The following is a 14,433-nucleotide window of genomic DNA, read 5'->3' as shown; positions in this document are numbered from 1 at the left end:
CCTTGGCTTGCTCCGTCACCGTCCTCTGTCTCCTCCTCTCTCTCTTTTTGCTTCTCTCCACTCCGGCTCTTCTCTCTCTCTCTCTCGAACCTTCTCTTTCCCCCGATCTCTCCTCTCTCTTTTCTTTCCTTTCCTCCCTTTTTTTTCTTTCCTCCCTTTTTTTTCTTTCCTCTTTTCTCTTTTCTTTTCTTTCCTCTTTTTTTTTCTTTACTTTTTTCTCTTTTCTTTTCTTTCCTCTTTTTTTTTTCTTTTCTTTCCTCTCTTCCTGCCCGTCCATCTCAATACAACGTCGTTTCTTTTGTTTTTTTCCAGTTACTACATAGTGTGTAGAGGAGACTGATTGAGAAGCGTGGGTAGTAAACTAAAATACCTGTATAGTTAGTGGAAAGTAAACTATTTTAGAATGAGAATTGTGAAATTATGATTTACAGTATCGATAGATGTATAATGGAGAAAATTTAGATATTGAATTGTTAGATTTGGACATTTACCATGTACCAAATTATATTGTCTTGAGGGAATTTTCTTATGAGGGTCGTCGTAACGTCTTTGAAGTTAAGGTCTGAGCGTTATAGATCCAATTGAGTTAGACTTAATGAAATAAAATTGTAATAATAAATTTTAACTTCTCTCATTTAAATTTTATTAATTGAAATAAGAATTAAGTCAAGATAATTTTATTATTAATTTAATTAATAATTTAAAATATTTTTTTAAAAATGTTCAAATATGTTTTAACTATTTTAAATTTTGTATATAGGAAATAGAAGAAAATAAATATAAAAACGTCATGATCTAAATTGTAATAAAAATAAATTGAGAATTAAATTATAATAAGTACTAAATTTTAGAAAGTGTCAACATACATGTTATTAAAATGTTAGATTAAGCGAGTTGCGATGACCCAAAAGAAATTGGTGCATATGATGTATGTATATGTATATGTATATATATTTATGTTTTTTAAGGCTATAATATAAAAGACATTGTGTTTATATCATGTATCTGGATTCCTTTTAACTTGGATATATAAGCTTATTGAATGATCGAGAAATAAATGAAAAGAAAAGAAAAGAACTCGATTAGGGTTTCTCAACTCCATGTCTCCCTTGTGTTTGTCTGATTCTTTTGTTCATCTTCTCTCTGATTTTCCTTGCAGATTCTTGAAGATCTCCCTTCCTTCACTAGTTTATTGGAAGTTTCTATAGAGATTAATTTACTAATTTATCTACAAAATATAAAATTAATTAATGAAGAAGGAAAGAAGAAAATGATGACCCTCTTCTTCATAATCAACGTTGAATGGAAATGAAGGGCATATACACATGTACATACACAGCATGCATATATATACTCTTCTCTTCTATATTTTCCAATCATGGAGTTAATTAATTAAGCTAAACTTGAGTTGGGTAAAGAAGAAAATGATGATTCAATTAAACCCTCTTCTTCATTAATCAACGTGGCATGAAAATGAAGGGCATATGTATACACAACATGCATATATATATATATATATATATATATATATACTGTTCTCTTCTATATTTTCCAATCATGGAGTTAATTAATTAAGCTAAACTTGAGTTGGGTAAAGAAGAAAATGATGAATCAATTAAACCCTCTTATTCACAATTAACGTGGCATGAAAATGAAGGGCATATGTATACACAACATGCATATATATATGTACTGTTCTCTTCTATATTTTCCAATCTTGAAGTTAATTAATTAAGCTAAACTTGAGTTGGGTAAAGAAGAAAATGATGATTCAATTAAACCCTCTTCTCCATAATCAACGTTGAATGGAAATGAAGGGCATATACACATGTACATACACAGCATGCATATATATATACTGTTCTCTTCTATATTTTCCAATCATGGAGTTAATTAATTAAGCTAAACTTGAGTTGGGTAAAGAAGAAAATGATGAATCAATTAAACCCTCTTATTCACAATTAACGTGGCATGAAAATGAAGGGCATATGTATACACAACATGCATATATATATGTACTGTTCTCTTCTATATTTTCCAATCTTGAAGTTAATTAATTAAGCTAAACTTGAGTTGGGTAAAGAAGAAAATGATGATTCAATTAAACCCTCTTCTCCATAATCAACGTTGAATGGAAATGAAGGGCATATACACATGTACATACACAGCATGCATATATATATATACTGTTCTCTTCTATATTTTCCAATCATGGAGTTAATTAATTAAGCTAAACTTGAGTTGGGTAAAGAAGAAAATGATGAATCAATTAAACCCTCTTATTCACAATTAACGTGGCATGAAAATGAAGGGCATATGTATACACAACATGCATATATATATGTACTGTTCTCTTCTATATTTTCCAATCTTGAAGTTAATTAATTAAGCTAAACTTGAGTTGGGTAAAGAAGAAAATGATGATTCAATTAAACCCTCTTCTCCATAATCAACGTTGAATGGAAATGAAGGGCATATACACATGTACATACACAGCATGCATATATATATATACTGTTCTCTTCTATATTTTCCAATCATGGAGTTAATTAATTAAGCTAAACTTGAGTTGGGTAAAGAAGAAAATGATGAATCAATTAAACCCTCTTATTCACAATTAACGTGGCATGAAAATGAAGGGCATATGTATACACAACATGCATATATATATATGTACTGTTCTCTTCTATATTTTCCAATCTTGAAGTTAATTAATTAAGCTAAACTTGAGTTGGGTAAAGAAGAAAATGATGATTCAATTAAACCCTCTTCTCCATAATCAACGTTGAATGGAAATGAAGGGCATATACACATGTACATACACAGCATGCATATATATATATACTGTTCTCTTCTATATTTTCCAATCATGGAGTTAATTAATTAAGCTAAACTTGAGTTGGGTAAAGAAGAAAATGATGAATCAATTAAACCCTCTTATTCACAATTAACGTGGCATGAAAATGAAGGGCATATGTATACACAACATGCATATATATATGTACTGTTCTCTTCTATATTTTCCAATCTTGAAGTTAATTAATTAAGCTAAACTTGAGTTGGGTAAAGAAGAAAATGATGATTCAATTAAACCCTCTTCTTCATTAATTAACGTTGTATGAAAATGAAAGGCATATATATATATATATATAATCTTCTCTTCTATATTTTCCAATCATAGAGTTAATTAATTAAGCTAAAGTTGAGTTGGGTATAAGTTGATATCAGCAATTAAATATTAAATTCTTATATTTTTCAAATTTATCATAAAAAAATAAATTAAAATTTGTGGCTTCATAAAATTGGACTCTTCAATTTTATTTACACTCGTTTCCTTCCCATTTGCTTTCGTTTAATCACTTTCGTTTTGTTCTCTTTTGACTATTTTTTCTTCTTTTGTTTTTATTTACATAAATATTATTTTTATTTGAGGCTTAAATTATTTTGAAAAATATCAAAATTATATTTTATTTATTCATTGGATATATATATATATATATACATATATACATATATACATATATGTGTATAAGATAGGGAGTATGTATCGCTACGTGGTCCAACAAAGCCGGAGTGAAAGTAACGTGTCTGATTACAAGGTGACAATGTCATTGAAAATTAACCAATATATATATATATATATTGATGTTGATTTATCTTAAATTCTCTAGTTACCAAGTGTGTATATACGTAAATATATATATATATATATGTGTGTATGTATGTATGTACGTATGTATATTATTGTATATAGATGTTTCTTTTACGAAAGAAAAACTCATTTGCTAATAAGATTCAAGTTACGTGGGTGTTTATTAAATTAAAATGGTAAATTACTAAATTAATTAGTTAAAATTTAATTACATCTATTTTAAAATTATATTTTAAATCTATTTTTAATTAAAAAAACTAAAATAATTATAATGTGTTTTGAAATTCTAAAAAAAAAAAATCCATTTCAAATTATAAAAAAAGCTTATTTTTATACCGAATGAATTTTTTTATTCATTACATAATTTAAAATAAATTATTTTTTAAAACTTTTAAGTATGATTTAATTATTTTAATTTCTTCTATTAAGGAATAAATAGAAATTAACAAAGAAATTAAGAAATTCCCTATATATATAGTAAAAAAATTTCCAATTATAAAGATTTAGAAGATGATAAATTTACCAATCAATATTAATAATTAATTTATATTATTACATATAAAAATGCCGTAATAAATAATTAATATTATAAATTAGGTATGATTTTAGGAGAGTGATTATGGAATTAGGATATGTCTAAAAGTCTCTAAAGATGTAATCAATTACTAAATCACATGCCACGAAGTCCCATAAATGGACCATTTCACTTTCCTATCTACTTAATTTGTGGTGTCAAATACATCAAGGCCCAATATATATATATATATATGTATATGTATATGTGTGTGTGTGTGTATGTATATAATTTTGCATTTGTTGCTTTGAGTTTTCTTTTTCCTACTTCTTTAATGAAATTTTATGATTGCTTATGGATATAAGTACTTTTCCCTATATCTCTCTCTCATTAGTTTTATTATTATTATTATTAAATATTAGAATAGGATAATGTATTAATTTTTTTGCTTTTTAATTATTATACTTATAAAAAATATGCCTACTTATTTATATTCGTTAATTATCATTAATACTATTAGTAAATTTGTCGTATAATCACGAATTAAACACATAACTATTTCTGATTTGATAAATTTTAGCATAAAATATCACGTAATATATAATAATTAAAATGTCACGTAAAAAATAATTAAAATTTTATTATTTTTTTATATTTCATATGAATGATGTAGAAATTTAAGTAATTAGAAATAAATTCGTGCTCAACTTACAACTATATAATAAATTTTTATTTCGAAATTTTCGAATAATAATTTTGAAACTTGAGAAGATTGATGAATGATTTATTTTTTGGCCACCCATTTAGGAAATTCGTAAACTCATTTCTTCCAAAAATAAAATGTATACATCAAATATATATATGTGTGTGTGTGTGTGTGTATATATATATATGTATTATAGTTTCGTCTTTAAATCCTCAAATCCAAAGCCCATTCATGTGGGTCAGACCAACGTGCTACCCACTTAATAAAATGGCCCATTGAATCTCATGCATCCACCTAAAATTATTACATATTCTTTCTACGCGGACAAATATATATATATATATATGTATGTATGTATATGTATTATATTTGATGAAGACTATTTATTGTTTGAATATAAATAAACTAAATATTTGAAAGAGAATTTATTATATATCTTTGTCCTTAGGAAATAGCAATCTATAGTTGAGTCATGCATAAAAAAATGGATACATATAAATATATGTATATGTATATGTATATGTATATACACATTCAAGAAAATGAATATGGATTAATTGTTGGTCATCGACTCATGCTACCCAATTGGAATCATTCACATCAAAGCTAAAATAATTATTTACATTGAGGAAAAAATATGTAAAAAAAACCAAAAGTGCATGTAAATATGCCTTATAACATATTATTACGCGCATATATATATATATATATGTAGGTGCTAAATTTTAGCTACTTTATTAACCTATAGTTTTGTGTACGGTATAATTTCTGTTTTAGGATCCTTTCTTCATTTTACTTGCTTCAACTTTAGTGGGTCCATGCCGTTGTCTCTGCCCTCTGATCTGTCCTTGCCATGATGTTTCGGTGTCTCCATCATCCCGTCCGTCATCCTCCACCCAATCGTCATCCCTCAACATCGACTGCTGATAGTATCGGAGGGCCACAAACAGCATGAACACTGCACGGTCGGTGCATTGGCGTCACACGATATAATTACCTCACGAATAGAATGAAATTAAATGGAAAACGACGACGTATTGAACAAAAAAAAAACAAAAATTACAGACCTGCCCAGATGCGAGCAACTACCGAAGATAAGTTCCAGACCAGAGTGAATATGGCGAAGCCCACTGCCTTTTTGTGGGAGCAGGACTCCCAGGCATCCCGAAATCGTCGAACCCAGAATTTACCTGCATATTTTTGTTTATATTTTTTTTAACTCAAAAGATACATATAAGTCGAGAGAAATACAAACAGATTAAAATAATAGAAGAAGGGTGTAGGGGGCAGTGGAGATTTTTAGAAGAAACCAAACAGTCCTACACCCAGAGAGGCAGAAGGGGTGTATGCCCGTATAAGGGCAGGCTCATTATGACCCAAGAATATTGTAGGACCTATTTTCTGCCTCTGTAAACCAACTGGGGGGGGGGGGGGGGGGGGTCCTGTACCAGACACCAGAATTACTATTTTTTAAAATGGTAATTCAATATTCTGTGGTTTTCATTTCTGTCATCATACATATTATAATTTTCACTTTCATAGAAATGGAAGGTTATGGTCACTACTCACTAAAGGCTGGAGGATTGATCCAACTATTTTGAACCAATACCCATTAAAATGGATTAAGAAATTTAAACTACCCTACAATGTTGCATTATCACCGTTGATTGATGAGAAAAATAGTGATATTGACCAAGTTAGAATCCAATCCGATATTAAAGATGATGAAGACAGGTTTGGATCCTATGCTACAGTATACACCATTCTTATGGTAGGACCCAATAAATCTTTGCTTATAGGAAACGTCATCACGAGATCAAAGAGAGCCGTTAGAAACCATCAGACAAGTTGTACCTATCATTTTTATCAACTATGAAGGAAGGGGACAAACTTGTGATTATCGAATGTCATGATAAACTGGTGGTGTACCCAGATGGGGTACACCTTAAGGGTATAGGATTAAATCTCGAGTTTAGTCAGGAGAAAAAATATTTTTAAAAAAAAAAAAATTAAATAAATAAAGTGAAGGGTTTTGGTAGTATTTACCGTATGCAGTTAACTGTGTTGAATAGGAGGAGCAGACTTTTGGTACAATGAAAACTCCAAAGAATCCTGACAAGGTGAGGACATCAAAAGAGTCAGAGGGAAAGTGAAAGGCACATTCATGGAAATTCCCTTTTCTACTGTTACATATTCTCTGTCTAAAGATTTATCCCACGTAAAAATTAACAAGGGTAAAAAGTTAAAAAAAAAAATTTAACTTTTGTGATATTGCAACTGTACCATGAAGCAAAATAGTAAGGGGGTAAAGTAGATGAAGTTTTTAAACTTTTGGTACTTGAAAAGTTAATTCTCAGTTAAAATTATGAGAGAACATCAAGAACTTTATTTATTTAAATCAAGATAAAATGAAATGAAATCAGAGAATATTTAATATTACTCTCTGTTGTAGAGTCGACAACTAAAACTCGAAGTTATTCTTTGTTTTATTTAAAGAAATAGATTCAAATATGGGAGTTGGAAATGTACCCGACAATTTTGCACGTCGTAAAACATATTCTCAAGTCCATGCAAAAAAAATTCTTTTACGAAAGTGTAGATAATGAATTTTATGGTAGGAAATTATATGAATGATACTAATTTGGTCAGTATTAAAGTAGAGTGGATTAACCAAAAGTAAAGAACATTTTCCCCATACTCATAATGCAAACAAAAAGATTGAACTGACCTAATTTGGCCATTTTCCATATGGTAATGGAGCTTCCACATCTTGCCAAAACAAATAGCAGCACTGCCAACTGCCCATTTCACAAACCATCAAAATCTGTTTACCCAAAAAGACGAAAAAGAAAAGCAAAAAAGAAAAGAAAAGAAAGAAAAATACCTTCATTGTAGTAGCAGGATCACCAGAGAAGAGAGCCTTGAGTTTCACCAAGGACTCATTCAAGTAAGGCAACACCAATTTGAGTAACCACACAGCTTCATCTTCTCCAACAACATAGCTCGAATCATCTATGTCTATCACTCCCCTGAATACAAAGAATATCGACTCTAAATTGAGAAAAAAATTGTTCATTGATTAAATTTTTATGTGTTTAGGTGGTTAAGATTTCTCGGAAATTAGATTTAAATACAAAAAATATGGAGTCATTATTTCTATCACGAGAGTCGTCCATTATTTCTATCATGAGAGTCGCATACAGTTTGACAAAGTAATGAGTAAATTTTAAACATAACAAGTAAAGAACCCACAAAATTTACGTAATTCGATCAAATCGATCAACCATAAAGAAGGATTTAAACTCAAGACATTCTAATTGAGAATATCATCATCTTAAGTAAATTTTAAGCATAAAAAGTAAAGTACCCACAAAATTTACGCAATACGATCAAATTGACCTACCATACAAAGGGATTTAATCTCAATACATTCTAAATGAGAGTGTGACTACAGTAAGTGTTTACCTGCAAATAATGGATCTGTATAGGAAAATGGAAGCAAGGTAAACAAGACCCAGATAGGAAATTACTGAAATAAAGCTGCATAAAAAATCAAAAAATGTTTTAGCATCAGTATTGTAGTACTTTGACTCTGTTTTTGAAGCAGAGCTCATTGAACTGAAAAGTACAAGAAGGGAATTGAAACTGAAAGTGAAATTTTCTGCAAGAAATGATAATGATTTTCTGTTTACCTAATGTTGACGTCCTTGGTATAGGATGACGAGATTATGATGAATGTTCCTAACCCAAAAACAAATGCCGATTTCGATATGTCTCTCCACATTACTAAATCCACTGAAATTTCAACACACACACAGAATTGAGGAGAATCATAGACCGAAACTGTTGAACAAATCACAAATCAAAATCTGCAAACTAAACTGAATCTCACCCAGGTTCTGCAATTTGTTCTGGGTTTGAGGGAAACTCTGGTACTCTTGTGAAAAAGGAACTGGAAGCAACAACAATGGCTGAGAGTCAGATTGGAAACAGAGGAAAACAGAGGAAAATACTAATATGAAACACACATACCTTTAGATTTTGGAGGAGTTGAATAAAACGCACTAGCACGATTGGTTACAGGAGGAGCCTGTTTGTTTACAGTTGAAGAAAATGGTGGTGCTCTGTTGTTGAATTGATTAAACTTCTTCACTTCATTGATGATCTTGTTGCTATTTGGCTTCTGTTCAGGTACATTTACTTCCTTAACATCAATGCTTTTCTTCTCTATCTCAATTTCAATCTCTTCTTCTTCTTCTTCCTCTTCTTCTTCTTCTTCTTCCTCAAATTCTTCATCACCATCATCGTATTCTTCATCATCAGTCTGGTTATTTCGGATCAGAACTTTTCCGGGCGATTTCGTTTCACCGTCATTGCTTGAAACCACCATCTCTTTGCATATAACACCAACTTCCTCGCAGTTCTCATTGGATCCTTTTCCCTCAAGCTCAGCTGGACATGTCTCGTTATTGTCCTTTCTTGGACCATCCAATAACTTATTGGTCCCCGATTCCGATTTCTCTGCTGCACCGACAGCCGTACCGGATTGACCCGAAACAATCTTACCGGAGTCAGATTTCGTCTTCCTCAATTCAACAATGTTTTCGGACAATTCACCAGATACATTTGACCCCTCGGATCTTTGCTTCCTAATCTGAACTGGACTCTTCTCGTTTCCTTCAGCAGTCTCAGATCTTCCCTTCTTTATCGGAACCGGACTCCATTCATTTCCGTCGCTGGACTTCGGTCTTCCCTTTCTCACTGGAGCTGGACTTTTCTTGATTCCCTCGACGGACACACTGAGCTCCTTGCACTGTTCCTCGCCATTCCTGAGCTCAGATCTTCCTTTCTGAATCGGATTCCTCTTGCTTCCATCAACGGACACAGTAAGCTCCTTGGACTGATCCTCGCGATTTCTGCCTTCAGATCTTCCTTTGGGAATTGGACTCTTCTTGATTCCATCAACCGACAGGCTCAGCTCTCTGCTCGCAATATGAATTGCACTGTTCTTCTTGTCGAACCCGTCGAAGCTTTCGGACTTCCACATCTTCCGCTTGCCGCTCACCGCGACCTCGCCAATAGTGAGGCCTCTCTTGGGAGGTAACTGACGCTGCTTCTTACAGGCACCATTTGTGATCTTCTCACTTTCTTCGCTGGAATTCCCGTTACCAGTCTCTTCCTCTCCTCCATTGAAGACCTTAATTCCACCTTTCACCTCGTCACTCTTCATTCTGCTCTCCCAAACAGAACCCGCAACCACAGTACTCCTGATACCCGCCCTTTTCCTGCTCACATCCATGTCTACCCTCCCCTATTTATCTTTATATCTGGGTGTGAATAATTGATTAGTGCCGGGACATGAATGGAATTATTGGATAAGAGGCTTTAAGGTCAAGCAATGGCGGTTGGTGAAGTGAGTGTCAACGTTGGTCGGGAGAGAAAGAAAGAATTGAGTAGCAGAGAGAGAGCTGTGGCTGGTTATCGTCTCTCTCTCTCTCTCCCCCTTTTTCCCTTTTGCTTTTCTTTTTTCTTTTTTTATTTTCTTTTAATATTTAAAGGAGTTTTGATGGTACGGTTAAATGATGAGGGGCTTTGTGTTATTTTAAGTAATTATTTTTTAATTTATTAGTATATTAGAATTATGTGATTAAAATTAAATTAATAATTTTTAAAAATTAATAAAATATCGTATTTGTGAGAATATTATAATTTTAGAAAAAATTTAACGATTTTAAAAAATTATTAAAATAAATTTTGAATTTTTACTTAAATTTAAGAATAATTCGCACTCTTCATTTTTCGTTTTAAATACAAAAATAATTTATTAACTAACTACAAAAACAATTTAATTTAAAATATTATCGAAAGTTTTTCATAATAAATTTAAATTACTGTAATAAAATGAATAAAAATTCAATTCTATTAAATCTTATTCAGATAAGAATTATATAAAAATTATATAAAAAAAAATTAATTGGTGGGGGTGTATTGATTCATTGCAACTTAATTTAATTTAATTAGTAAAAAAAATTAATTGGTCAATGTGATTTGAAAGGAGATTCTATATAATTAATGGATGGTTTAAAAGATTAATTGTGTTTTAAGGATTACTTGATGGGTTTAATGATGGACTAGTCCTTTCATGGAAAATTAAAAAATTTTGGGACAAATTTGTAGAACAATTTTGGGAACATGGTTGTCATATTGCTTATAGACTATAATATATATATATATATATGTATATAAATAGTTAATTAAACATACAAGGTAAATACATATGAGGTATTTGATTAATTTGAATATATTTTGGGCTCAATTCTTACCAATCTCATATATAAAATCCCAACTAAAAGTTGGTTGAAGTTGCCAAAATCATAGGTAAGGAAGGAAAAATGAAAGTAAAATGGATTTGAGATGAAGAGTGTATATATACATATATATATTATAAAGGGAAAAGTCATTAAATTTTAATATAAATTAATATTTAAAATTTTACAAATGCTTTTTAGAAAATAAAATCCATATAAAAATATTCAAATATTTTAAATAAATATAAAAAATATTTAAATTATTAAATATAATAAAATTTTAATATTAATAAAAAATTCGATTGTATGTCAGAATTGTTTTTATTAAATTTTAAATATTTTTTTTTATTTTTTTTAAAGTTATTTAGTCTATCAACACTTTCAAGAATAATTGCACCATATATTTTGAAACTTTTTTTAAAATATATATAATATTTTTTTGATTAAATATGATTTCTTATATATAAAAAAATATAGTAAATATGAAATTTATGAATGACGTTTGTAATAATAATAATCAACAGATTATATTTCAGAAATTAATTTGAGTTTTAATTTAAAATAAAGATTTAAAATTTAATTATTCTATATTGCAAAATTAATATATATTAAGTTGAATTTTAAAAAAATAATAATAGATAAATTTGTATAAACTTTATGATTAAATAGAAAGAAAAATAAAGCGGGAAGTTAGGGAATGTTTGGCGTAGGACCGACTGATGGAATCCAATTAGCACAGTACAACCTTTTGGGATGCTGCACAAACAGACAGCCTCTTTTACTTTTTTTTTTTTTTTTTTTTTTTCTTATTTTACCCATATATCCATATATACTTTATATGATCTATATATATATATGTACTTTATATATGTGTATATATATATATATATATATATATATATATAAAGATAGCAGTGGACATGTGAGGCCAAATCATGGCACAGTGTTGTATTCGCATATTGACAAGCTCCGTGCTACTACTACTCTTTTTTTCAGTTCTCACCGACACCGACTGTTTTTTAATTCTAAAGAAATAAAGATCCAATTTGATATATAAATATACATTTTTTTATTTTTAAATTTAAAATATTTTATATGAATTTCGTGAAATTTGAAATAAATTATCAGAATATTTTATATTTAAAATTATTTTTATCATTCAGGTTTATTATCAAAAAGATATTTATGAAATGGGGGATTTGTTTGGAACGTTGAGATCTGGATGGATGCACGTGACCGTTTAGGCCACGTGATTTGCACGTGACCGTTTACAGACTACGCCAACATTGTACATATATATATATATAACTGATGAATCTCTATTTCCAAAACCTACCAACCAATCACCATCCCAAGATCTATCCTCCACCTTTTTTTATTAATTAAATTGAAAAATAAGCAAATGATATTATAAGATCATATATCATATTATTAATCATGATCATCGCGATCGACACATACTTATATAATTAATGCACGTGTAATAATCGTACATAAATTTCAAATTATGGTGCGTACCATGACATAATAAATAGGGTCATGATTAATGCTAATATTTTATTAATGCAGTAACCATATCATCTATATATATATATATGTATATGTATGTACATAAATACCGATTAACATAGAGAATCATTGACCAGACTCTATCACCCACCAAACTTCGAAAATTTACAAAATGCACCCATTTCCAATTTGCAGGTAATATGATATAATATATATATATATATATATATATATATATACAAACCCACACATATACATGATTAGCTACTGATATTAATATATAATAAACTAGTTTAGCTTAGCTGCTTCACTGCCTCCAAGGACCAAGACTGTGAAAGTAGGAATAAGATGCCAAAGCATTTATCTTTTAAAATATATAATGGAAGATTAGTATTGGTTAGACAGTTGACCCACACAGGTCAACATTAATATCTCATGTGACCTTACACATTTTAATCTAAACTAAGTTAAATAATAATAATAATAATAATAATAATAATAATAATGATCATAATAATGTGAGTGGACCTAAATTTCATGAAACAACATCTGGGGATTGCAGTAAATGTCCAGAAGCTAGTTTTGTATTCGTATATATGTATATATATATATGTATTGTTGAGAGATTCAAATGTATAGAGATAAGCTTAAGAAGTTAATGAAATTATAGTAGAGGGGTAAGCATGATATTATATTACAAACTGGCATAAGTTTCTGGAGTTTGGTGAATCTGGTAGGAACTTAAAAAAGAAACAGAGGAGAGTGTAAAATAATGTGGAAAGTGGAAGGAGAATACGTTTGCATCAAGGTGATTTGTTGAACTAATACATCAACCTTGGGGGAACTTGTTTGACTACGTGACTGATGGGCAATATTATTAGTTGATACAATCCGTAAATATATATATATATATGTGTGTGCGTGTGTGCGTGTATGGTAACAAGTGATATAATGAAGTAAAGTTTGAAATATGTATTCCACCTAAAAAGCTGGGAATACAAACAAAACTTTGATAGAGAAGCTGCTGATGTTAGTTTACAGAAATCAGAATGCAGTAGAGTTGAAAATTTAATGGTACATAAATTTTTAAGTTTCACTATTTGGTTCATATTTTATCTTTATTTATTTGCTAAAACTATGTTCCGGACAAACTTTGAGATGAAAGTAAAATTCACTGACAAGTACCATACTTATTTTACCTAGACGAATACGTAAATTTCATTAGAATGATAAAAAAATTGAGCGTATACGAAATTTTAAGTGAAAATAAATTCCAAATTTTGATTTAGAATTTCATATCGACTCAATTTTTATCTTTTTAAGTTGGATTCTCATAACCTTCTAGTTGAAATAAGTGTAGGGTTCTAAATAAATTCAATGTAAATTCTAAATTTGTTGCAAACATAACAAACTAAGCTTAATATGTAAACTTCTCCTAAAGAAAAGCCTATATGTAAAATTTAAAATTACAGTTTTCACATTTGAATCATTTGGGTCCCAATCTGAATTTTCAATTCCTACTTGGGAGTAACTACGACTACTAAGGCATTTTGTTTTCCTTGTTCTTTATGGCAAAGGTATCTCTAACAAGTTTCACCAGGAATACATTCCTCTTGGGAGAATTTAACAGCAGTTATTCCAAATTTTATCCCCAAAATGCTATCTACAAGAACTTATCTTAGGCGACCAAGGTAAAAAGACACTTTCTTACTAGTTTCCTAATGACCTTTATGATCAATTTAAT

The 14,433-nt window shown here is 29.8% G+C and overlaps 1 protein-coding gene across 1 annotated transcript; it reads right to left on the bottom strand.

Annotated features, from left to right (window-relative positions):
- Nucleotides 1-5,405: 5,405 nt before the first annotated feature.
- On the bottom strand, nucleotides 5,406-10,320 carry LOC110815730 (Reticulon family protein). The gene is made up of 9 exons (XM_088207937.1): nucleotides 8,905-10,320; nucleotides 8,765-8,824; nucleotides 8,565-8,667; nucleotides 8,338-8,412; nucleotides 7,757-7,901; nucleotides 7,601-7,670; nucleotides 6,919-6,984; nucleotides 5,940-6,062; nucleotides 5,406-5,830 (listed from the first exon to the last, which is right to left on the bottom strand). Exons 1-9 carry the CDS (start codon nucleotides 10,169-10,171, stop codon nucleotides 5,646-5,648), a joined length of 2,094 nt encoding a protein of 697 aa, XP_088064063.1. The 5' UTR covers nucleotides 10,172-10,320; the 3' UTR covers nucleotides 5,406-5,645.
- Nucleotides 10,321-14,433: the final 4,113 nt, after the last annotated feature.

Source organism: Carica papaya, chromosome 7 (genome assembly GCF_054855325.1).
Source record: "Carica papaya isolate Zhongbai chromosome 7, ASM5485532v1, whole genome shotgun sequence".
Taxonomy (NCBI): Eukaryota; Viridiplantae; Streptophyta; class Magnoliopsida; order Brassicales; family Caricaceae; genus Carica; species Carica papaya.
This window is presented reverse-complemented; position numbering and strand designations above follow the sequence as displayed.

Bases quoted from the DNA above. Each gene is read 5' to 3' on its own strand.
- LOC110815730 (XM_088207937.1), bottom strand. From the start codon at position 10,171: ATGGATGTGAGCAGGAAAAGGGCGGGTATCAGGAGTACTGTGGTTGCG. The intron at 8,668-8,764 runs GTGAGATTCAGT...TTGAAATTTCAG, and splicing joins GAACAAATTGCAGAACCTGG to TGGATTTAGTAATGTGGAGA. The intron at 5,831-5,939 runs GTCTGTAATTTT...CCGACCGTGCAG, and splicing joins AGTTGCTCGCATCTGGGCAG to TGTTCATGCTGTTTGTGGCC.